Genomic DNA, 26,810 nt, shown 5'->3' with positions numbered 1-26,810 from the left:
CTCTCCTCTTGTCATCCTATCAAGTTTCATGAGTGAAGGCAACCCAAAAGGACCATGCTCATAATCAAATCAAGTACATACCAAAAATAGTTATGGGGTTAGACAACTAATCCAAAAATCTCCCACTTGGATAAGTCTAATAACTATTAATGCATGTACGACTTCAGAATATGATTAGAAATCGTAGCTTTCAAAAGCCGTTGTCGAACTCTGATCTTATCAGTAACGCGTCCTTTAGATAAGGGATCATATATTCCTCCATTATCAAGATATCGTATAGACATGAGACATGGATTATAATCATTCTCTCTGTCTATGTGTTGTGTCCCGATTTCCGATTTATGACGACTGACTAATTGAACAAATCAAATCAGTCCAAGCTTGGCCAAGCGCTTAGGGGTGTCATCACTAAATCATCGAGGGGACCACAGATATCGCTTTTATCCTCTTAGGGTAAAAGGAATGGATAAACTTCGACTCATATGCTTGCACTATTTACTCATCAAATCACACACAACAATACGTTTTATAACATCAAGTTACTGATGTGTTTACGTATTATCAATGTGCAACAGACTTGTAAACAACAACTCATATATCTCCGTTTCAAGAATATAAGATATTATCGTCTCACAATCACTCGTGATAAAATCCATGAAGTGATTCACGTGAGCGTGGGTTTAATCCAATACTCAAATCTTATTTCAGGAGCACTCATGAACACTGCAGCAAACTTTTGCTATGTCTAAACACTTTAGACAATCTACAGTCGGATTCATGACAGTCTTACCTCATTACCTACGTCCAAAGTATGATTGACTGTGGATGTTTGAATAACCTAGTTATTCGGAAAGTCAAAACATGCAAAGTGAAACACAAGAATAATCGAATCCAATATGGTCTCAAAACTTTTGAGTATAAATAAAACACTTATTATTTAATCACCATATTGATTACACATTATTCATTGTATAATGTTTCGGATAATCAACTTAATACTTGAATTACAATAGTTGTCCCATGCCCCAAGCATGCACACTATGTTTACCTATGGTCCTTACTTTGTAAAATAGATCAATTGAACACACTTCCAATGACACTCATTTCACAATTACTGATCCATATTGTAAGCGCAAGAATACCTAATTCTTGCCACTATTAGAATATGTTAGATTTTAACATTTTACGCAATGATCCTTTTGTAATGTCATAGCACCAAAGTCACAAATACTTTGCCAATGAAATTACAAAATGCTCTATTGGAGAGTGTTACAAGACAACTCTGTAGACATGAAGTCTCACATTCAAAGTACATTCCTTTGAACATCCTTCTTGCATAAAAGTTTCTAACCTACACATAGATTCTTAATATCCAACTCCCATTATTGAAACATTTCCATATTTTCCATATGACAACTCATTCTAAATAGAATCATATATATTCATAATAATGTCGATATGGTCCATCCATTACTATACTTCCAACTGCCCACAAGCGAAAAATCCTTGGCGAACCTCAGATTGTCCTTGACAGCTGTTTAACTACTTTAGTCATATCCGGTTCTGGTCCTTTTTTCCTCTTAATGCCCTAGGCATTTGGAAAAACAGAATGGTCGAATATTACAGCATATGCAATCGATCCTATACCCGAAGCGTATGGGATACGATTCATAATGTCTTACATAAATACATGATACTTTACCAGTCTCTTGCTATAATATTGCCATATATAGAATTCCCTTATGTTGAATCTTTTCAACATAACATTCATATATGTCCTTTGACTAAATTTGATTAAAATTTATTGATCTAAGCTTTTAGATTTGAAATCACTACAAGAAATCAGGCCTTTAATGACACGCAATTTATGATACGCATTGATTTATGATACGCAAAAGTGTGTGACCTAAATATAATGTCATCTCTCTAGAAATTTTAAGGATTTAGGACGCGCATTTTTGCATGCCCTAAAATTAGTGTCAAAAAAAAAAAAAACACGGAGGGCGCTTATTAAAAAATGTGTGTCGTCTAACCATGTCGCTTTATATTTTTTAATGGAACGCGCATTCTTTAGTGACAAGCGGGAAAAGAAAAGCCCAAAAATTAGAAAATCCTGCTTTTTTCACTTCTCTCTTTGTCGTAAGCCTTTTTTGATGCATCATTCTTTCTCCCCACACACATAATCGACGATGTATGTCCATGTTCAAGTGATCGTTGTAAAAATTGATATCGCCTACGATTGAGTGTTCCCAGTCCCACTCCACCTCCGGTCTACCTAAATCCACCGATCTACTTCCGGCCAGTTCCCACTTTTTTAAACCTAGAAGGTGATTTAGGGTTCTATATACCATTTATTGTCGTTATCCTCCCTGACCAGGTAATATCATCAATCCTCCCATATTGGATATTGTTGTTCTCGTTACTGTCTCTTATTGTTGTCTGATTGCATCTCGATATCAATCTTCTAATCGACATATTCAATTTGTTTCGTTATTTTCTGATTAAAAATTATGATTGAGACATCACCACTACTATTGCTTTGCTCACCGCTGCTCTCTTTTTTCTGTATCTAGATCTGATGTATGCATGATAGATTATTGGAATATGATCTAATATGTAAGGCGAAACGGATTTTATGTGCCGCATATCAGAGTAGATGAATGGCAAATCAAATCGAAGATAGGGTTGTTGTTTCATCGCTACTCACACTCCTTCCTCCCTGTCTTCACAGACTTTATTAAGGTAAAAAAATACAGTCCTTATATTTATGTGGTTATATATGTTTCATCGTTTAGGTTGTATTTATCAATTTGAATGTTGATGGTTTTTAGTGTTCTATTTTTTCGTTAATTAGGGATAGCTATAGAAATAGTGATCTTAATTGTCTTCCTGAAGTAGCAAAGTATGAAGAAGATATTATTGAGAGGGGGTTTAAGTTGACTTCTGCTACATTGTTAAAGGTAAGGCAAGGTCTTGCAAAATCTGGAAAGGGACCTGCTTATGATGTTCTTTGGAAGAAGTGGAACCTTCATCAGGTTAGTTTGTAGAAAAGTTTTTTATTGCTTGTTTTTTTTATGAAGATTTTATTGAATTTTTGTTATTTTATATAAGAACAATGGTTAAGATAACCAAGCACAAATGTATATCACAGTTGATTGTTAGGAAAACCAAGGTACTTTAATGACTTCTTCTACAAGTTGCAACTACAATTACAACTGTTTGTTTTATAAAATGTAAAAAAATATAAATTTAGCATCATAATATGTAAAAAAAATATAAATTTAGCATTATATTCTCATTTCAACAATGTGAAAAAGAAGCTTAACAGCCAACAATTTGGCAAATCTTACTGAAAACTTAAAATAACTACAATCAAATATAAATTCCTGTTAGTTTACTCAAAAGGTATAAAGTGTTGGATTCATAATATTACACTTGCACACACAGGTTTCATACAAAAGATCAAAGCTACTACTCTTTTCTTTTCCTTTGTTTTTTCAACCCACTGTATTTGTATCAACATCACCCTATTCATATCAGGTAATTATAAGATTATAACATGAACACTTTTGATTGTGGGTAATGATGACATTAATGATAAGTTTTTGTCTAATTCTACAGATATGCACACTATCTGTTTGAAAACGATAGCTATGAAGAAGCCATGTATCATTTTGCAGCATCCCAAGTAGAAATAACTTATGTGCTTTCTTTATATCCATCTATTATTCTTCCCAAACTAGTTGAAAAAAGTATTTACGTTAGTGGGGAGTCAACCTTATCAAGAGTCAACTCGGGTACAACCGAATACTATACAGACAGTTCTCCAAGTTCTCAAATCAATCAAATGGAATCTGACGATGTTCCTGCTCTTGAACCCAAGAAAATGAACCACAATACTTTAACAGCTCTGATAAAATATTTGAAAAAAGAGGCCCAACAGTGTTGGAAAGGCGGCTGCTGAAGGCATAGAGGAAGTTGTTTCAGATGTTGTGGGCCAGACTACACGGTCCAAGAAATCAAACAAGGTAAATTAACTCTAATAACTTAAATTTTTCCACATGGATAAAAAAACATGAACTTTTTTGTAATTTTAATTTCTTTTTGAGTTTTTAGGGACGAGTTAATATTCCTATTGATTCTGGTGCTAGAGAGATAACAACAATATGTGACACTGCACTTCTGCAAGCTTTAATGTTGACTGGTCAAATTGTTGTTGTTTTGGAACTACTGAAGGGTTTTAACTACTGTGATATGAAGATATGAAGATATGTGAGGAGCTCTGTTTCAAATACTTAATAAATTCATTTCCACATGCTTATTAATTGTAAATTTACGTTATGAATTATGATCAGGTACATGATGGGGTTCTAGTACATGACCAGGGTTAACTTCCTATTAACACTGGTCATAACAGTGTTATGTGTGTTTTTCACACCTATTGCAGCGGGGCCCGACATTCCCGAAATCAAAGCTTACCTAATGGGGTGGATACTCCCAATATGTATGGGAAAAAATACAATATATTGTGGTACTTCAAGGACTGGTTCTGTAAGTTTAAACACATTCAACTCTATGATAATTAATCAAATCAGATAATCATTACTAACTGGTCCCTCCAGGTGATCAAAGCAGAAACATACCATCTGAGCGGGCACTAGTTGTTGCATATATTGTATTTTTTCCCATATATTGATAATTAATCAATATATTGTGCCCGCTCAGATGGTATATTTCTGCTTTGTGGTGGAAGAGACACCTCAGGAACGGTATGGCATATTGTTTTAGTATTCCCTCAGCCTTAAGAATAATATTTAAGTACAACTTTCTTCTCAATGGAATATTGCATCTACAGCCCTTGTCAGATGCTTATGGACTGATGATGCATAAAAATGGAGAATGGGAGTGGACACTTGCACCTGGGGTTTCACATCATCAAGGTACCAACATATTGCGGTAAGTAATAGCTAGCTTCAATTATGTATGTGTGTGTGTGTATGTGTAGAAAAATATAAAATTGTCCCGAATGTCCTTTTGTATTAATCCTACATGGTATTAACTTATTTTCTTATTGTGATCAGGTATTTGTTGGTGCTAGATTGCATGTGATGGGAGGTGCTCTTAGGGGAGGAAAAATGGTAGATGGTGAAGCCCTAATTTAAACTAAACTATTTTCTATCATCAATTAGTGTTTAGTTAAAGGGTGTCACAAAAGACTATGGATTGTAAACACTATAGAATTCAGTGATGACGGTTCGGACATTCAAATCATGAGGGTGGCTGTTTACGAAGAGCAATGGGTCGTTACTGCTCATCTTTCTGACAAAAGGTAATCTGCATTTTCTTAATGCACAACTCAGGTCTCTCATTTTTTTATTTTTTTATATTTTATGATCATTTTGATTTTGGTCATGTACTTCATTAAAATTGTTAGTATCTGTTTCATTTTGACTTAATGGACTTAATGACTCAATCAAAATCTTACAGTCTAGAAAAGGAACAAGCTTTATCAAGATAGACATCATTATTTACCTATGTTAAGGGGGAAAAAGGAGCAAGGGCATACTTAGTTTTCAGTTTTGACCTTGTTTTTTTTAATAAATTACAGGTGGTTCCATTGTTTATGAAAGCTATTGGATGGCAAGGAGGAAGTATACTAGCCCTTGAGACACTAAACCGTGTGGCGGTTGCTGGAAATAGGGCGTGCACTTGTTACACAAGGTCTTAGGTCAGTAATCATGTTGTGTATCTAAAATCCAATTGTCGCCATCGATCCAAGTCGAACTCGACCTAGATCAAGGTCACCGAGGATTGTTAGTTTTATAGGAATGTATAACCCATGTTAGCAATATATTGTTTTTGTTTAACATTTGAATGATTATTTGTATGACATATTATAATTTGTGCAATTTATTTTATTTTTTGTGTATGGAATTTTATTTTATATTATGAGACATTAAATGTGTGATGTAATTTGAAAATTAGTAAATTTACAAAAAATATATATATTTTTTAAAACATTTAAACTTTATGACACGCAAAAATGTGTGTCGTCTCTCTTTATGACATGGGCTTTAATGATATGCAATGCAAGTCGTAAATGTGCATCGGTTTACGACACGTGAATACATGTCATCTTCTTTATGACAGGGCCTTCCTTGACACGCATTACGCGTCGTAAACGCGTGTCGTAAATGCGCGCCGTAAGGTTACGACGTGCAAAAGTGTGTCGTCTCTCGTTATGACAGGGCCTTCCTTGACGCGCATTTGCGTGTCGTCTGAGCGTTTTACGACACGCATTGTGCGTCGTAAAAGGCTGTTTTTCTAGTAGTGAATGAAGTATAATATTCTTTCCCTTAATTATAGCAAAACAACTTTTCAACCTCTGCAACTTTGCGAATTGAAACTTTTGTTTTCTATAATTAATATTGCTAACTCGCAATACTTAACATAATAATCATGCTCCCACTAACATGATAATTATATCCTTACCAGCATAACACTTATGCTCCCACTAGCTTTGACATGTACTCATAAATTAGTTGGACTTCTAGAAATCAATGCTTATTGACTTTCTTATCAAAGTTCATATTTCTGATACGTGATGCTTCAATAAGACTTTATCTAAGCTCATACACCTTCCATTAGAAAGCTCATATGTGTGTCTAAACTATTTTAGAACTTATATCAATTAGTCCCAAATGTTCATACTAATTGCCAAATCTCACAATTCGAACTATGAAGAGGGATGTCGTAATCATAATCGAAATTGAGAATGAAATTTACACAATGCTATCTCCTTAAAATCTTTTTAGTGAAAGCGTTTCCTTACAATCATTTTCATGAAGTGGAGAGAAACCTTACCACTTAGATTTTATGGTGTATGTGTTCCTATCCATGTGAATTTGCCATAACCATTATCACAAGACAATGTTTGTGACAAATTCAAACTCATATGGATTGAACTTGTTCAATCTTTATTTCTTGCCACCTGGCAGCACAAGGGCCTACCATGTCTTCCAAGTAGTTTAGCAGCTCACCTATATAGATCAATGAACTTTCACCAATCAAGGTGCTTTGCCTCATGCAATCAATTGAGAAGTCTTAGAACTCATATGCATAGTTAACTCAACTGGAATGGCACAGAAACAAGAAAATGTCAACACGATAGGTTACAAACCTCAAGTCGTGTGCTAGTGATCAACAACTGGTTTATTCTTGAATAGTTCTTGAAACTTTTTAAGATCTTTAAGACTCCCATTGACCTCTTGACATATAAGATTCTCTTGTCAAGAAAAATTCCTTGACAAACAAATATTCATGAGTTGGTGTGGGTTCTTATCAAGACAAAACCTTCACACAATTGGTCCTAGTTGGTCTTTGTCTTATCCAAGACATCACAACTTACCAATTTCAAATGTGCAAGAGTAAGAAAACATTTTTCTATTCCACATTTGATAGGTGTGTTATAAACCTTCTTAAGTTATGTCACTCAAGTCACAATCTTGGAGTATGACTCTAAGACTTGATTTTGGAACGAAGTATGATTCTCCTTTTGATTTAACCATTTCAACAATTCCCGATTCCTCTACTTAGCCATACAAGTGCACTAAGGTGTCTTTAGAGGATCAATTCTGATATGGTTTCATAATCATTAAGACGATCATAAAACATGATACTTAAGTACTCTCCCATCTTTTCAAATTGGAGAAACTTTTATCTTTCTGCCTAATTGATTCTTCTTATTATTTGTGCTATTCATTGAAACTTTTCCAATGATTCAGAATTACACTTAATCTTATAAGCATAACCATCTTTACTAACCTTTTAGTAAATCATGACGAATAGTCTTATCGTTGTTTGTGGTAGGCTTGACCAGTGCACAGCAATGTGTAATAGATCTCCTAGTCCTTTCACTCGACTCACATTTATATATGTGAACAAGGAATAAGTCTTAATTTTCCAAATACGAAGGTTCTCATTCATCATACAATACCATTTGCATGATTCCAAGTTTCTGTCCAATTGAAACTTGGGTGACGAGAATCTTTCCTTATTTGGTAAATTTTCGACGCTACCACAAATAGCATAACTAAGAATCACATCCATTTTCAATATTGCTAATAGAAACATACAAACATCAATTTTCACAAACGCCATTGCAAGGAAATATAAATAAGAAAAAAATCAAAATTTATTTTATTTATAAAAACGCGGAAAAACTTGTCCATACAACACAATTACAGATGAAAGTTATGTTACTAAATATTCCTAAGCAATCTTATCATAACTCCTAAGTAGCAGCTCAAAAATTCGATCATCGAACCATGCGATCGAAATCCATTTCTTCGTGATCAGACTCAACTCACTCTTTCCTTTTAAGCTTCCATTCTTTTCTTCAATCCTACAAAACATCAAAATGCAATCTTATCACATCATGTATTAAGAATCTACAAATATGAACTTAATAGAGTTATATAGTGGATTTTACATGAATCAGAGTCATACATCTTGACTCTCCCATCCTTTCGATCCTTCAGGTAGATATGGAAGCTTCGTAACCAATGCCCCTTCTCTTGGCAGTAGAAGCAAACAGATTCTTTTGGGATAGCACATGGGACAATCTCAGATTCAGCCTTTCTCTTTACCAACCGGTCAAACGGTTTGACCTTGGCCGATCCCTTTCCATTGGGAAGAGAAGACCTTTATGGAATTCCAATGTTGTTATTGTCAATATGAATGGAAGTTTGGGAGGTTGATCTACCAATCAATTTTGCTTTACCAGTGCGCCAAATCATTGCTGATTCAGCAGCAATAAGCAAATAGGTAAGATCAATGAGGGCCACGTCGTGGTCCATCATATAGTAATCTTTAATGAACTCACTATATGATTCAGAAAGTGATAGAAGAACCAAGTCAACAGCCAACTTCCTTAAGACATCGACACCCAACATTCCCAACTTCTCAATATGCAACTTCATCTCCAAGACGTGAGCACATATAGACTTTCCATCTTCGTGTTTTCTTGCCAATAGGGCTTGAGTGACCTTGAACTTTTCATGTCGATGAACACCTGGGTCAGGAAGAATTATTGGAGGAGTGGAGGAAGTGAAGCATGATTTCCATTTCCACGATCCAATCGTGGAACATCATCTTCATGTGGAAAGCTTTTTCCAAGGGATTCAGGAAGACCATAGTTGTTAGATTTGGACATCTGCAAAAGGGAGAAATTCAAGTTAGTTGATAAGAGTCCTTGATATAACACCCAAATGAAATATCAAGGCTAGGATCCAACACAATATTCTACAACTCGGAAGAGGGATACCGTAATCCAGTTGCAGAACATTTGAAGGTAGGCAAATGACGATTTACCAATTTCCACCATGAAAAACGAAAATGAACATTAGGTTTTAAATGAATTGAAATTCCTAGATCTTTTGAGATTCATTGAACTTTTCAATAGCATGTTTAATCTCAATTATGCCCTTCAAGTTTGTGACTGGAATGTCGAGGATCACAAACAAGGTGTGAATAACCATGCAAATTAGCTTGGTACTCTCGAAGATGTTTATCACCTAATCAATGTGTCGGTTAACCACACACGCTCCATTGATCTATGATAATCTACGAGCTACCCATTGAAATCCTTCATTGGTCCCATATTAATGTGCCGGTTAACCACACAAGCTCCACTAACGACCAATAAGGTGCAATGTGCAATTTCATGGATTAGCACCAAATTCACATTTTTCCTAAAGTAACTAAGATTTGGTAATTTATAAAATTGTTTAGTTACTTCGTATTTCATTATACTTATAGTGGAAGGTTGTGTCCTATCCTACCCGTTCGGCTAACGACCCTCCACTAGTCAAGGGTGCGGTGGGTAAGAGTGGATACCCAATGGCGGTCATTTTACAAGTCGCTTCCTTAAACACAACTTAGAGACCAGCTTCGTGAATGAGGCCTACTAACGGTAAGACTGACCTTTTACTCATACATATATAATATATTAGACCTTTAATTTTATATAGTATAAGGATGTATTGTATACATTTAAAATACTAAGTGGTTTAATCTATTAATAAATTAGACTTTTAATTTGATTAAACTTAAACCATATTATTATGGATTTATTAATTTTCTCTTTTAATTAAACACTTAATTAATTTAATAAAATCTATAAGGGTGTAATTTGAACTTTTCAAAACACTAGGGTTTAGATTTTAATATTTCAAAATTAATACATTTTAATTAAATTTTAAATTCCAAAACTTGAGGACAAATTTTGAAACCTTTCAAAATATTAGGGTTTAACTATTTAAATTTCAAAAACTAAATCTTTTAATTCCAAATTTAAACTATAAAACCTAAAGGGTGTAATTTAAAACTTTTTCAAAATTACTAGGTTAAATATTTGAATCATAATAATCCTATATTATCCATATTTAACCAAATCCACCAATTTTGATAATGATATCTCATACCAATCATAAAAATCGATTTTAGACAAGAAAAACGAGTTTTGGTAATTATCCTAATAAAAAACTGGCCAAAAACTCGAAAATCTCGGCACCAGACCCTTGGACTCGTCGAGTCCACTATGGAACTCGTCAGGTTCATGCAACTCGTCGAGTCTGTACATGGACTCGTCGAGTCAGCCTGTCAGACAGCAAAATTTTCGATTTCTTGATCTTTTGGCAATTCACTTTTGCATCTATTCAATTGAAAAACGACCTAGGATCTGATACCACTGTTGGGTTTTGAGCATAACATCATTCCTATGGTGTACATGCAACCCTAATTGCTTTAGATCTAGGTTTTTCTCTATTGAACATACAACTATGAATACCAAAGTAATAACCCTATGACTAGCATACATATTTCAAAATTGACATATGATTAGGGTTAGAAACTTTACCTTGCTTGTTATGTAGCAATAACAAGTTTAATCCTTCTTGATCTTGACTTCTGAAATCCTAGTGCCCCAATTGTTGCACCTCTAATGGAGTCACAAACACTCAATGCAAGAAGATGACTTAGGAGAGAAGAAGAATTCGGCCAGGGCAACTCCAAGAAGCTTAGATCCGAAATCCTCATGTATAAGGGTCTATTTATAGTTGTGTGGGCTGATAGGGTTTCAAGTGGAAACCCTAATTCTCTGCTTAGGCCTTAAGCAATCCACGGAACCCTTCTAGAAGGCCCCTTAGACGAAATCTATATGGGCTTCCCATAGATTTCGTCCATCCCTTCTATTAGGAGTCCATAGCCCAACTAGCAACTAACAATTAATTGCAATATCAGTCCCCTTAATTTAATCAGTCTCTTTTGACCAACAAATTAATTTCCGATCAATACTAATAAAATAATATGATTTCCAAATAATATATTAATCTTGTAATATATTAATAAAATCATTCTGAGTACCAATTTATTATTTACATAATAAATTCTACCCTCTCTCCTCTTGTCATCCAATCAAGTTGTATGAGTGAAGGCAACCCAAAAGGACCATGCTCATAATCAAATCAAGTACATACCAAAATAGTTATGGGCTTAGACACCTAATCCAACACTTTTGACTCTCCATGGGAAAGTATGGGTTCCATATACGGGTGGGGCCCGGCGGATTTTGATGGAGGAGGCCCACAAGTCGAGGTTTTCTATCCACCTGGGGGCCACAAAGATGTATCTATACCTGAAGCAAAATTATTGGTGGCCCTGCTTGAAGAGAGATGCGGCATGGTTTGTAGAAAGATGTTTGACCTGTCGCAAGGTCAAGGCAGAGCACCAGCGCCCTCATGGCAAGTTACAGCCTCTGGAGGTTCCCCTATGGAAGTGGGAACAGATTTTTATGGATTTCATTACCAAGTACCGAGGACTGTGAGGGGTGTGGACACTATATAGGTGATAGTGTACCGGTTGACAAAGAGCGCTCACTTCTAAGCTATAAGTGAGAGCTCTTTGGGAGAAGTTGGTAGAGATCTATGTTCGAAAGGTGGTGGCTCGGCACAGGGTGTCGACATATATTGTGTTCAACCGAGATGTGTGCTTTACTTCCAGATTCTGGAAGAGATTTCATGAGGAGTTGGGTACTCGACTACATTTTAGCACCGCGTACCATCCGCAGACGGAAGGGCAGAGCAAGCGGACGATTCAGACGCTCGAGGATATGCTACAAGCTTGCGTTATTGATTTTGGTGGGAGCTAGGACTCCTACCTTCCCTTGGCTGAGTTTTCTTACAACAACAGTCACAACTCCAGCATTGGGATGCCTCCCTTTCAGCTTTTATATGGGAGGAGGTGTCAGACTCCTATCTGTTGGGGGGAGGTCGAACAGATAGTTATGGGGAGCACCGAGATAGTGCTCAAGACGATAGATCATATCCAGCAGGTCAGTCAGAGGTTGTTGACGGCCCAGAGTCGTCAGAAACGTTATGCAGACCGGCGGCGTTCTGACCAAGAATTTCAGGTCAGTAACTTTGTTCTCCTGAAGGTATCACCATGGAAGGGTGTGATCCAATTCAGGAAGCGGGGAAAGTTGGGTCCCAGATTCATTGGTCCTTTAAGGGTGGTTGCTCGAGTGGGAAAGGTAGATTATCGGTTAGAGCTTCCTGAAGAGCTGAGTCTGATTCATGACACCTTCTATGTATCCCAGCTGAGGAAGTGTGTAGTCGACGAGACGGCATTGGTCCCTTTAGAGGATATTCAGGTTGATGATCGCCTGAATTATATTGAGAGGTCGGTGGCGATCTTGGATAGGAGAGTGAATACCTTGAGGAACAAGGAAGTGAACTTGGTCAAAGTTCAGTGGCAGCACCGTAGAGGCTTGGAGTGGACTTGGGAACCGGAGTCTGAGATGCGTGAGCAGTATCCAGAGTTGTTTCCAGAGGATGACTTCGAGGGTGAAGTTTGATTCTAGTGGGGGAGAATTGTAACATCCCCAAAATGAGGTATAACTTCTCAGACCTTAACCTTTTATAAATATGTCAAGATTGGTCCTTATATTGAAAAAGGTGGCATTCGAGTATGATGGGTGTACGCATGAGTACGCGCAACTTACTCATACACTTAGCATTGTCGCGGAGGCCACCTAGTACGTTGGGCATACTAGGCTCAGTGAGAAACCCTAATATTTTCTTGTGTCCCTATTTAAGGAACATGATGGCCTCATTTCTAGCCACCATTATCAGCCTCCAACCTCCTCAAAACCCTAATCTCCTCCCTCTAGCTTGTGTGAGTGCTTATGGCTCATTTGAGTATTCTTGTGAAGCTTTTGATGGAGAAGAAGACTTGAAGGAAGGATAGTTGGTGTTTCTAGCTCTTGGATCTGAGTTCTACTTCAGTTGGTGCATCTTCCAGAGGTATCAAGTCCAAAACTTGTTCAGTGTTTTTTCTAGTTCTTGTTTTGGGTCCTTTCTAGGGTTTTATGTCCCAAGTATGGAACTTTGTGAGTTTGGTGAGCTCCAGAGCTATTCTTTTGTCCTTTTAGGTGTATTAGAGTGTTCTAATCCATAAAAATGAGTGCTTGGACGTCTAAATCTCTCCATGCATGAGTTGTATGGTCTTTTGTGTTGAGAAAGTTAGAGTTTTTGGGATTGGGTCTTGTCTAGCCATGCAAAGGCTCAAATTCAGCAACTTTATGAATTAAGAGGTCTTATTTAGCTCAGATCTATACTTGGAATACTTGTCTTAACGGATTAAGACCAAGAGAAGTGGGAAGTGGGAGTCCGAGGAGTACGTCGTGAGTACTCCCAGCTACGTGCAGCGTAGAGTTGAAAACCCACGTTGCATGCTTAGCCAGCAGTACGCCCAGCGTAGGAAGTTGTACACCTAGCGTACTCGTTGGGTGTTGACTTTCGTTGACTTTTGAGTTTTAGATCAATTTGTGGACTTTTGACCAAGGAGGGGTAAATGGTCTTTTTACCCTTCTGAGATTTAGTTAAGAGGCTCGGTCTAGCATTACGAGGTTATTAATATTAATTAGAGTTATATTGTGGCATATTTTAGGCAGAGTGTAGATCGGCAGTTCGGGTGCGAGATTTATTTGCTTTTCTACGTGAGGTGAGTCTTCTCACTATACTTACCGTGTGGTAATTTATGTGTGACCGGAGGGTCTTATTTGTGTTATTGACTAGAGGGTCTTAATTTCTATATATGTGCATTTCGTCTTTGTGACTTATGTTGTTATATTGTTCTGTGTATATATATTGAGTTATGACCCGAGGGTCCTTATTGAGACATAGCCATGAGAGGCTAATTATTTTGTTTATGTGGTATTTTGGGGAACTCACTAATCTTCGTGCTTACAGTGTTTATTTAAATGTGTTTCAGGTACATCTCAGGATCGCGGGAAGGCGCCGACATGATTGTACACACTCGTCTGTTAATGAGGATATATGTGGATTCTGGGATACTCTGACTGTATTTGACATTTATATTTGGCATGGGTTGGTGTTAAAACTATGTTTTTGGGAAACTTAAAAATGAAAATTTTGTTTGGAAATTTTGAGTTGTTACACCTAGCATACAAACATTCATATTGTATATCATATCAACATGTATGGGTATTCTGGGAATCACTTACTTAAGCTCGGTTGATTGCACGCATCACACCTCCTTTTTCTTTATAAAAATCATTTCAGAAACTTATTTTCTTTTTTTGTAAAAATCTTTTTAGAAACTTATTTTTTTTCAAAATATTACCAATTCCTCAGTTTGAGTTCGGACATACTCAAGCGTGTGCTCGAATCCCTCAAACCAAGGCTCTGATACCAACTTGTAACGTCACGAAAATCCAAAGTAAAATTTTCATTTTTAAAATAATAAATCATACAAGCAAATTGTTCCAAGAACGATCACAGTGAATATATTATTTGAACATCAGAGTAATATCATTAATTGCCAATGTGGAAAACTCTGGGGGGATGATGTGCAGTCATGTCGGGCACTTCCTTTTGTAACCGGAAGTACCTGAAACCATAAATATGAAACCGTAAGCACAAAGCTTAGTGATATCCCCAAAATACCATATACCAAAACATACAAGTGTCATGGGTTACCCCCATGGTCTTTCCTTCCAGTGTCGAGGTCCAAATTTCGTTCTTACATACAAGTTTTAGGGGCCAGATCCTGGTCTTTCATACAACTGCCAGGGCTAGATCCTAGTCTTTCATACAATTGCTAGGGGCCAGATCCTGGTCTTTCGTACAATTTCTAGGAGCCAGATCCCGGTCTTTCATGCAAGCATCACAGAGACAACTAGCATTCCACATAACAAGTAATGGGTCGACATTAGTGCTTTCGACCCATGGATATAGTGAGAAAACTCACCTCACAGTCTGAAAGAATAGTTGCACCGATCACTGCTCTAAAAGTTATCTCTACCGGTCACCTATACAATTAACAAGAACCTAAAACTCAAACTATAAATCAAATTACCCAAAATGCCCTTAGGTCAAACTTGGTAAACCCTAGTCAAAGTCAAAGTCAACGGTCAAGGTCCAAAAGTCAATATTCCTTCCCAGCGGAATACACCATGCGTACCAAGAAAGTATGCCCAACGTACTCTAATATTGACCAAAAGTGGGGCGCTGACCGCGTACACGCAGTGTACCACCAGGTACGCCCAGCGTACGTAGCCTAGTCCTAAAACTCCATTAAGAGCTTATTTCATTAAGCCCTTCCATCTAAAACTCAGATCCAAGCCCAAAATGATGTCCTAAGTCATAAAGTTTCCAACTTTATGACTTTTCATGGTTATAAAGTGCTTAATGTCCAAAACCCTAAGTTCTTAACCCAATAAGACATCACAACTCTTGTATAGAAGGGATAGAAAGGCCAAGATCACATTTTTATGGTTCATAATAGCTCCATAATGGATAAAGTTCCAAACTTTATCCATTAGAATGGCCCCAACAAACAAGATCTAGTCTTTAAATCTCAAAGGGATCCAAAAGTGCATCTTTTTCAACTTAATCCATTAAGTACAAGTCTCCAACATTCAGATCTGAATCAAAATGATGTTTAGATGGATAAAGTTTCCAATTTTATCCATAACAAGGTCACAAACTTTAAAGAATCTAAACTTTATGCACTTAAAGTGACCAAAAGCTCATAACACCCAAAACTAACTAGATCTAACAATTTCATTATCAAGATTCAAACTTTATAACTCTAGAAGAAAGATCAAGGTGAACAAAGTCTGGATCTACAAGCTCCAATATAACCACCACTTGTTTGATGAGTTCCTTTTTCTCCAAGGTGCACCAAGAACACTCCAAAGCACTTAAAAACACCTTCTTTTTGCTCACAAGGCTCAATCTAGGGTCAGGGTTACAAGAGAGGGTGTTGGAGAGGTGGAGGCTGAGAATGGAATGGGTTTGGGGGAGTTAAAGAGCTTAAATAGGGCTCAAACCACGAAAATAGGCTTTGGGCACTAATCGCATACGTCTTGTGTACTCCTGGTACGCCCAATGTACTAGGGATGACCTCGTACGCCCTGCGTACTCCCCGTACGCCCTACGTACACGGCTAACCCAAAAATCATCCCAACTTCAAACAGTCGTAACTTCTTCGTTTCAACTCCGTTTTCGACGTTCTTTATATCCACAAAAGGTAATGAGAAGCTCTATAATCCTACCAACTCTCCTTTACCTTAAAACTTTCCGAACTTAAAGCCAAAATTCAAAAAATGCCCGAACTATCACTTTACGGTTATACCCTCGGGATCCAAAGCACCAATCGAACTCTCGGATCACCTAATCTACATTACCCACATCCAAAGGAGTCTAAATCTCTTTCCCCCAAGGTCTGAAGCCTTATGATAACTGACATTCAGGTCAGGACCCTGAATTACGAAACGATTCGAAGCAGGGTGTTATAGTTAGGTATTGATAAGATCTTTAACTCTCATTTAGATTTTTTTTTCGTAATAATCGACCCATTTATATTTGGTTTCTGTGTCATACACTGATGCGCTGAAACTTCTAAAAATCATAACTTCCTCATATGAAGTTATATTTAGGCGTTCTCTACATGCACGCTCTCGGTTTTATGACTACTATGAATTTCATTTAGATCGCTAAGGCTAATAAGTAATATATCTCTAATTTGTATTTTACCACACGCATAGTCGTGTCGGTTTAGTCGTAATACTTCGAAAAAACATAACTTCTTCATACGAAATCAGATTCGGGTGTTCTATATATCTACGGGAATTGTATTAATATTTCCTACATGTTTATGATGATTACTTTGGCTAAAAATTAATCTATCTCTACTTTGAATTTTATAAACGGCAGTTTTTATTGAATTCTCTTGGAATGCAAAAATGAGGTGTTACAATCATGCTTCTTCAAGATGTGAAAATAAATAGGAAGTTTGGAAAAACATTCTTTGGGGGACCCTAACATTAATTTCATATTAGCATATTGTTTTGCACTGCACACTTGTTTGTAACTTACATTATTTTCTAGCAAAACATTCATATCCCTTAATATTTCATTAGGCCTCCAAACTTTCGAATTAGTTTTACCCATAATGTTACTATTTGCGTGCTTATGATTTGGGTGTATCTGTAATGAATATGAACACGTGTGCACATCATCAAACGTCCTAATTTCAAATTTGTCATTCGGTTCAAGGCGTTTTGCATATAAACTCCAACTGCAGTTTTCTATTTCACAATAAACCTCGTAACGACTTTTGATTGAATGTTTTCTCTTAAACTGAATTTTTTTTCTAGTTTCTTTTAGACTCGTAGTAAGTATTAGCTCTTCTTTGTTTTTATACGGTTGACGAACAACCATATCATTATGTGGTCCTAAACTATGAAATGGTCCAAGTTCAAGAATCGAATCAGGACAATCATGGATGGAATGCATACCATAAAACATGTCTGAAGCTTTTTTCCGTAAGTGAACTCATCTTCTGACCATCCCTCATTTGAGTTTTCATCATCTAGCTAGTCTCTCATATAAATTTTGTTATTCCACTTTATTTACTGCCACAATTTCTTCTTATGAACACTCTTCATCTTTATTTGATATAATGGTGTCAACATTATCTGATACAATGTTGTCTTCCACCGGTGCCTCTTCAACCCGTCCATCATTCACCTCCAAATACTAATGCATTATGTCCTTCGTTTCAGGCATTATATTTCCGAGATGAAAAAATTCTATATTTTCTGTAATGTTCATGAGATATCCACGATCCGGGTGTTGAAAGAGCCACAATATATTACTATTGAACATACGTGTCTTATTTTTAACAAAATCAGACAAATAAACCTAAGTTGTTATACTTTGCTCTAACATACATGTTAATTCCATTGCTTAACTACCGAAACCCCCGGTAAATAAAATAATGGAACTCATTTTTACTGAAAAAAAAAACCATGAAGTCAGATTTTCTTTTTTTTAAATAAGAAAATTTATTTATGACACAAAAAAAACATCATAAATGTTTGGCACCAACTCCACCTAACAATTCCGCGAAGCGTTCATGCACTTCCGCAGAGCCCACAGGCCTACAAGTGTCATTCCACGAAGTATTAAATTGGGAACTTAATTAGCATGTGTGTCGTTCTGCAGAGCCTACAGAGGGAGCTCTGCGGAACTGAACGTTTCTTCAGCCCTTTTGTATATTTTTTTTACCATATCAATTTCGCGGAGCATTAGTTCATTCCGCAGAACCCTCGGAGGCAGCTCTACGAAATCCATGTCTATATGTGAAAAGAGGCTTTTTATGTCTATTTTGGAAAACACCCTCAAAAAATGTGTATTATGGGCATAATCCCCCCCCACCCCCCCCCCCCCCTCACCCAAAGAAAAAAAAAGCTGGCAAACACATCAAAACAGTTTTGAGTTAAACTAAGTAAGAGATTTATCCTTATGATGAAAACTTAGCGGTTCCAAAAGCAGTGGCGGAGCTAGAACGAGATGTCATGAATAGCACATGTAAATTTTAAGAGTAACACACAGAAAAAATTGCATTATACCGAAAAATTTTCAAAATAATTCCACTACACCCAAAAGTTTGAGGTAATACGAGCTACCCGGGCTCCTACATAGATCTTCCCCTGTCCAAAGGAAAATTAAGACCCAACAAGTAACATACCTTGCTTGACATATGGTATTATGCAATTAACCTTTTTTCATCAGGACTAAAATAGTGTGAAACCATCGGCTGTACAATTTACCATACATTATAATAGTTTTGAAATTGTTTTATATCGGTTACCATTAGCAACATGTTTTAATTTTACCACTTGGTTATATAAATTAAAAATCATTTTGAACTTGTCTAGGTTAAAGTGGTTGGGAAATTGATGTCCCATGAAGCATATGTCACATATACCCTATCCAAATCACATGCCCTAAGATATAATATCAATCAATTAATGCATAAAATAGATCAAAAGAATATTCTCATGTCTATAATCATTGTTATTTTTATTCAATTCTTACCATCATCATATAACATCCACCTAGTTTGGTATATGCATGGAAATTCAGTACAATTTACAAGGTCATGATCCAAATTTTAAACACATTATTGCTCATCTTGGCCCACCATGGAAGGTGAGGGGGAGGTATGGAGTATGGAAGGTACGGTCAGTGAGTGTTATCGCGTACGATACGTGTGGCCCCACAGATTATATCCCATGGCTATGGCTGATCAGTGATCATGGCTCTCTCTTCAATTCTATATCCAAACCGTTTGCGTCCTCTTCTTTTTGTATCTTCGCTTTCCAACTGCAAACCTTAGCAAACTACTACTGATCATCAATCGCCGGAAAAATCACCGTTGTTGATCGACGAGAATGAGTAGCGGTGGCGGGAAGAGAAGGACACGAGTAGGCAAGTACGAGATTGGCAAGACGTTGGGCGAAGGCAGCTTCGCCAAAGTCAAGTTCGCTAAAAACCTCGTCACCGGTGATGCCGTCGCCATTAAAATACTCGATCGCGAGCGTATTCTCAAACACAAGATGGTCGAACAAGTAAGTAATTCCATCTCTTGTATTATCAATTTATGTTTACTTTAGTAATTGCTTATGCTTACGTTCGTCCTGTTTGTAAATTGTCAGATGAAAAGAGAAATCTCAACCATGAAGTTGATCAAACATCCCAACGTTTTAAATCTCTATGAGGTGAGTATAGTATACCACTTCAATTTCCTACTTCAATTTGAAGATTACCTTCTTTGTAATCAAGTTCTGATCCAATGTTATCGTTTGATTTGATCGATAAATAATGCTTTGTTCTTTTTTTGGAATATCATGGAATCATCACAAACATCTGGATTTCTGATTATTCTATTTTCGTATAAGTGTGATATTGACATCGTTGAGTTGTTCCTCATTGATTGGATTAGGTCGTATTAGGTAATTATATATCTAGCTTTTGGAGGCCAATATATCTAATCCATCTAAAAGAAAACTAATATTACTGAGAATCTGAAGTGTTTGATCTGTTTTGAGAATCTGAATATAGAAACTATTAATTTCCTTTACATCCAAACAGGTTATGGCAAGCAAAACAAAGATCTATATTGTTCTTGAGTATGTTGATGGAGGCGAGCTCTTTGACAAAATAGTAAGTAACTCTTACCTCTTTCGTGATTCTCTTTTATCATTTTAATAATCCAAAATATTATAACTTTTCAATGGTATTACAGGCCAAACATGGGAGACTTCAAGAAGATGAAGCTCGAAGATACTTTCAGCAACTAATTAATGCTGTAGATTACTGTCATAGTAGAGGCGTGTATCACAGAGATCTCAAGGTTCTTATTTGTTCATCTTCATTATCACAAGTTCATAACTCATAAGTAATGAACTGGTTTGTGGTTTATTAATTACTTATCTGCCCCTTCTTATTATAGCCTGAAAATCTTCTCTTGGACTCATATGGTGTTCTAAAAGTTTCAGACTTCGGATTGTCTCAACAAGTGGTATGTATAAATTTGCAAAAAGCTATTTGTTTTTTGTTTTTTTGGTTAATTAATTACTAACATTTGAATTCTTTGTAATTTTAGGAAAATGGTATGCTGCACACAGCTTGTGGGACTCCAAATTATGTTGCTCCTGAGGTAACACTAATAGCAATGAACTTTATAGATGTAAAATGGTAAATATTTACTTGAATTCTTATTTTTTTTTTTTACTTTTCAGGTGCTCACTGTAAAAGGTTACAATGGTGCAGCCTCTGATATATGGTCTTGTGGAGTTATCCTTTTTGTCCTCATGGCAGGATACTTACCATTTGATGAAGCAAATCTCATTGAATTATATAGAAGAGTAAGTTTGCTAATATTGTTATATGTGTATTATCCTAATCTTCATTTTATACATTTAAAAAAAAAAAAATCCAACTTTTATTCAGATTGAGAAGGCTGATTATAGATGCCCACCATGGTTTTCATCTGGTGGAAAGAAACTGTTGACACGAATTCTTGATCCAAACCCCAAAACTGTGAGTTTTTTTTTTTTTTAAATCTTTTAATGTTTACAGATTATGGAATTATATTGTATATAGTTGTGAACTCCATGATGATTTGCAGCGAATAACAATTTCTGAAATCTTGGAAAATGATTGGTTCAAGAAAGGTTATAAACCTCCAAATTTTGAGCAGGAAGAAGATGTTAGCCTAGATGATGTAGATGCTGTTTTCAATGAATCAAAGGTATGTTAATTAATGAATGGGATTAAAGAATTTATAAAATTTCAGATACATTTTTATATTTGTTCATATGATTCTTTTTTATTTCAGGAACATCTTGTTACAGAAAAGAAAGAGAAACCTGAATCCATGAATGCCTTTGAGTTGATCTCAAGATCACAAGGTTTTAGTCTAGAAAATATGTTTGAGAAGCAAAAGGTGTGTTGCAATTGTATTCATTTACAAATTACATATTCGTCAATCGCGTTTTCTATATAATTTTTTTTTATGTTTGGGATTTAAATAAACAGGGTCTTGTAAAGAGAGAAACAAGTTTTGCTTCTAAGTGTCCTGCTAATGAAATCATGTCTAAAATCGAGGAAACTGCAAAACCCATGGGTTTTAATGTTCACAAAAGAAATTACAAGGTAATTTTTCTTTTTTATAATTGTGCTTCAATTCTTCATTTTATTGTTTGACATCATGTTAATAAGTTTAAAATTTATTATTTTTAAACATTTATAGATGAAATTACAAGGTGACAAGACTGGAAGGAAGGGCCACCTTGCTGTGGCTACAGAGGTATAAAATCATTTTTCATAGAAATAAACAAATATAGGATGCTATAATAAAGAAAATAAAAATATATTGCTATTCGGGTGTTTGAATATTTTTTTTAAAAGTATAATATTGTAATATTTGTCTACTTTGATTTTGTTTAGGTTTTTGAAGTGGCTCCCTCACTACACATGGTGGAGCTCAGGAAAACCGGCGGCGACACATTGGAATTTCATAGCGTACGTGTTAAAGCAAAAGTTCACAAATCTTTACAGATGACAGATCAGGTTGTACTGTGTTTGACCTGATATGGCATATCAGGTTGTATTGTATTTGACTTGATATGACAGATCAATTGTACTGTGTTTGACCTGATATGACAGATCAGGTTGTACTGTGTTTGACATGATATAGCAGATCAGGTTGTATTGTATTTGACCTGATATGACAGATTAGGTTGTCCTGTGTTTGACGTCCATTGGAACTCGTGTCGATGTCAATAGGAAGAAATGAAAGTTTTTTTCCCATCCAGGTGGGACCAGACAGGACAAAGACTCGCTCTTGATCTCTCTTATGTACAAAAGACGAAAATGCTCTCATCCTCATTGTTTGAAAATACTCTACAAGCTTATTCTATTATGTCATGTAATGTCATGTCATGTCAGCCGATTATTTTTGTGTTTTGTTGAATGGCAGTTCTACAAGAACTTTTCTTCGGGATTAAAAGACATAGTTTGGAGCAGCGAACCAAATAAAGATGACAACAGGTGAGAGTGAGACTAATGAACTAAATTTTTTGTAATGTTTTTTTTTTTTTTAAATCTAACTTTTTTTTTTAAATATGTTTAGAAGAAAATCATGAAATGTGAGAAGTCCAAGACAAGGCATCATCGTGGGTGAATAATATTGGCAATCTTGACATTATTGGTAACAGAAGTTGCAATCCCATTTTGTGTTGTGACTTTTTGATATGCTCAAATGTAAGTGTAAGAACCATAAATAAATATATTATCATGTTTAGCTTTATTATATGGTTGATTGTAGGATTTCTTTAATAATTATATTTATTTGATTTGATCTTGATAACTCTATTATCTTTGTCATAAATTGCTTTTCAAATTTGTTTTTATTTGATCTTTGTTGTTTTCGTCTTGGTTTGTTATTCTTGGCGTTGAAAAGATTGATCAGAGTCAAGACCAATCGTCATCATTCAATTCTTTATAATCTTGTTTATCATTATCATCGCTTGCTTTAGAAAAGGTTGAACATGACTTAATTTGTCGCCTTTCTAATAGACCAATGAATGTCCAAATAGTTTTCCATATCTCAAATGAACTCCCCATCCGTTAATGTTTTAACTTTTAAGATGATAAATTATTTTTATTTATATGACAAAGAAAAATGAAAGTCAACCGATGTGACTGTAATGCAATACATTTTTTAAAATCTATTTCAGTTTTTAGATCTTACATGTGATCATTTACGTTTTGTAAGATCATGTATATAAGATTATATTGTGATTGGAATATCCTATCAAAATGAATTAGTCTTTAAATTTGGTCTTAAGGTCTTGCTTGTGCAGTATCGACTATGCATTTAATGTTGATTAAGACATCGATACTAAAATTAATTTTAGCAACTTAAGCAGTTCCATATTTTTTACAGATGGAAACAACATCAATTAAGATATCAATGGTGGATGTAACTTTAATTTCTTAAACAACAACCATAAGTCTTGTAGACGCAAACTACAATAATTATCATAGATCCAAACTGCGCCTATTAAAACATAAATTGTGGAATCAACTTTAATTTCTTAAATGATAACCAAATTTTTTGTAGATGCAAGTCGCAATAATTCGTGTAGGTGGAAACAACATCAGTTAAGAGATCGGTAGTAGCTTTAATTTCTTACACATTAACCATAATTTTATAGATGCAAGCCATAATAATGTGTAGATGGAAACACCAATTAAAACATCGATATTGGAATCAACTTTAACTTCTTAAGTGTTAACCAAAATCCATACGATGGGCAATGCTCAATTTGGAGTTGAATTGACGAAATTTTAAAGCTCAATTTCAAGATAAATAAACAATATTTTAGGTTTTACGTGAGATTTTTTACAGAAATATCGAATTTTCTAGGGTTTAGAAGACCACATATTTTACTATAGAAAATACACTAAAGATGTGTGATCAGATTGGAGTAAGATTTTACTATCTTATTTATGGATCTTAGGATCCCAATTGATGGAAAATACACAATCACAAATATAAACAAATGCAAGGAAAGTAATCTTTGTTGGACTAAAATTCCCTAACTTAAATGAACTTATGAGGATGCACACAACTATGGCATTCAATAATGAATATTGATCAGCAAACAACTAAACACTGAAATTTTAGCATGGAAAACCTAAAAATGAGAGTAAAAACCACAGGACCACTTAGGTCACTTAAAATCCATTACCATCAATAATAGAGATATATGAAGTCGTATGTAGATACACTAAAGGCATACAATAACCTCCATACACTAGGAACAAATCACTTCAATTGTATCGAATCAAACAAGCACATGAATTATGAGGAATATCACCCAAAAAAGGCTATTGTCTAGCAAAAATCGGAAGTGACAAAAAGTGAACATCTAATCAATCAACCCATTGAAAACATTGGATTGTATGCTTTGAAGCCATTGTCCAAAACTAAAGAGGATCCAACCATTGAATCTCCAGGAAATCATCAAACCTTATTGCTTGCTCTTCAAAACCATTAATTGAAAACATTGGATCGTATGCTTTGTGGGAAATTTAATCTTACTACATTGATTCTTCATTTTTTTTAGAAAATGATGGATTTTTCATCATGTATGGTTTAACATCATCCGGATAGTCTATTCTTCTATTGTTAAAGTATTACTATGGTATCGATTTATGATTCATAAAGATATATGTGATTCAATAATACCATATATTTGTATGCATCTTGTAATAATGATTTATTTCTTAATGTTGCTTCTTCATAGAAAATAATTCTATGGTTTGAAAAGTTTTACATTATATCCTTTTCGATTTCTAGCTATAATATTGGATCGATTTTAGATCTAACAAGTTGTATTAATTGATTCAACATTGAATATCTGAGGCTGCTTGAAATATGATAGCATTGTCCTTCGAATTTGTTTGTAGTGTGTGGTTTCTTCTTTCAACAACACCATTCTACTATGGAGTCCTTATAGTTGAAAACTTTTAACTTATATCCTTTTCATCACAAAAAATATACTGATGTGAAATTTCTAAATTTGGTCTCATGATCACTCCTAAGTAATTTGACCTTTACTCAAATTGGCTTATACTCCCTCCGTCTCATATTAATAGTCCATGTTTCATTTTTGGTTTGTCCCAAAATAATAGCCTACGTCTAAAACTAAATATTCTTTTTACCAAAATACCCATCATTATTAGTTAACCTACCATAGAATTAAATGCAACAAAAAGATGGAATTAAATGCAACAAAAAGGTGCAATTGTCATTTTATTTGATAAAGTTAGTGGTAGTTAATGTTTTCTTAATCTATGTGTTTTTTATCTGTGAACAATAATTTTGGGACGGAGGGAGTATATTCTAATAAAAATGATTACCGCATATGTTGCATCACTCTTAACCTTAAGAAATATAACCATGTGTACCTGGTGATTTCATCAACTATTACCATAATATACTTTCTTCTAACTAGACTATCAACTAGAACTTAACCAAACCAAAACATTGTTTTGATTTAAAGGTGTTCTTCTGTTGTTTAGCCTTTTATAATTTGTTTATATTTTATCCTTGTCATACCTAATATTTACAAGCCTATCACTAACTTAGAAATGTTTTTTTAAGTTCAAATGGAATAGAAGTTTGTTCCATAGCCATGAAAACTCATTACTGAAGGTTTGTGTCGATCGGATAAACTTCAAGTATAACAAACAAGAACAAAATTACTAAAAAATTAAAGAATAGAAAAGTAAATAACATAGAGGATTCACCAAGAAAACGGGGTTGTCACAAAGACGGTCACCAAGACATGTGCATTAGGGATTCACCCTAATGTTGAATATATACTAATCTATACAAGTATATCCCTTGATTGAAGGGATTGTATCTAATATATACAAGTATATCCCTTGATTGAAGGGACTGTATCTAATCTATACTAAGAACCGATCTTTATAACAAATATATCGTATCTGCTATCTATTCTATACTTATCTGTATCATTACCTAATATACAAAAGTTACATAGAATAACTATCTACACGTTGACGCTGATAGACATGAGACGTTGGCGTTGATGTTGATCTTGACATTAGCGTTGGCGTATAGAGTGTAGAATGTTTGACGCATCAGATCATAAGGTGTGACCTTACAATCTCCCCCTATCTGATGATGTCAAAACTAATCTTCTTCTTCAGAGTCATTAGAAGAACTGTTGTAGAATTTGTCAGCTTATTTCAAGATCTTAGGATTAACCTATCTGAATTCATCAATTTTAAGTTCTTCCAATCTTTTACCAAGCTCCGAAGATATCAGCACATTAT

At 35.2% G+C, this 26,810-nt stretch overlaps 1 protein-coding gene across 1 annotated transcript; it reads left to right on the top strand.

The window, feature by feature from the left end:
• The first annotated feature begins 19,632 nt into the window (after positions 1-19,632).
• On the top strand, positions 19,633-23,307 carry LOC145104567 (CBL-interacting serine/threonine-protein kinase 9-like). The gene is made up of 15 exons (XM_079041789.1): positions 19,633-20,002; positions 20,090-20,152; positions 20,526-20,597; positions 20,680-20,787; positions 20,887-20,955; positions 21,040-21,093; positions 21,176-21,301; positions 21,387-21,476; positions 21,565-21,687; positions 21,775-21,882; positions 21,975-22,091; positions 22,189-22,245; positions 22,386-22,460; positions 22,918-22,988; positions 23,071-23,307. The coding sequence occupies exons 1-15, from the start codon at positions 19,826-19,828 to the stop codon at positions 23,081-23,083; spliced, it is 1,323 nt and encodes a 440-aa protein (XP_078897915.1). The 5' UTR covers positions 19,633-19,825; the 3' UTR covers positions 23,084-23,307.
• The last annotated feature ends 3,503 nt before the right edge of the window (positions 23,308-26,810 follow it).

Source organism: Lactuca virosa, chromosome 4 (assembly GCF_052849685.1).
Source record: "Lactuca virosa cultivar CGN04683 chromosome 4, Lactuca_virosa_CGN04683_v6, whole genome shotgun sequence".
NCBI classification, from domain to species: Eukaryota; Viridiplantae; Streptophyta; class Magnoliopsida; order Asterales; family Asteraceae; genus Lactuca; species Lactuca virosa.
Note: the sequence above shows the minus strand (reverse complement) of the source record. Positions and strands in the feature narration are given on the sequence as shown.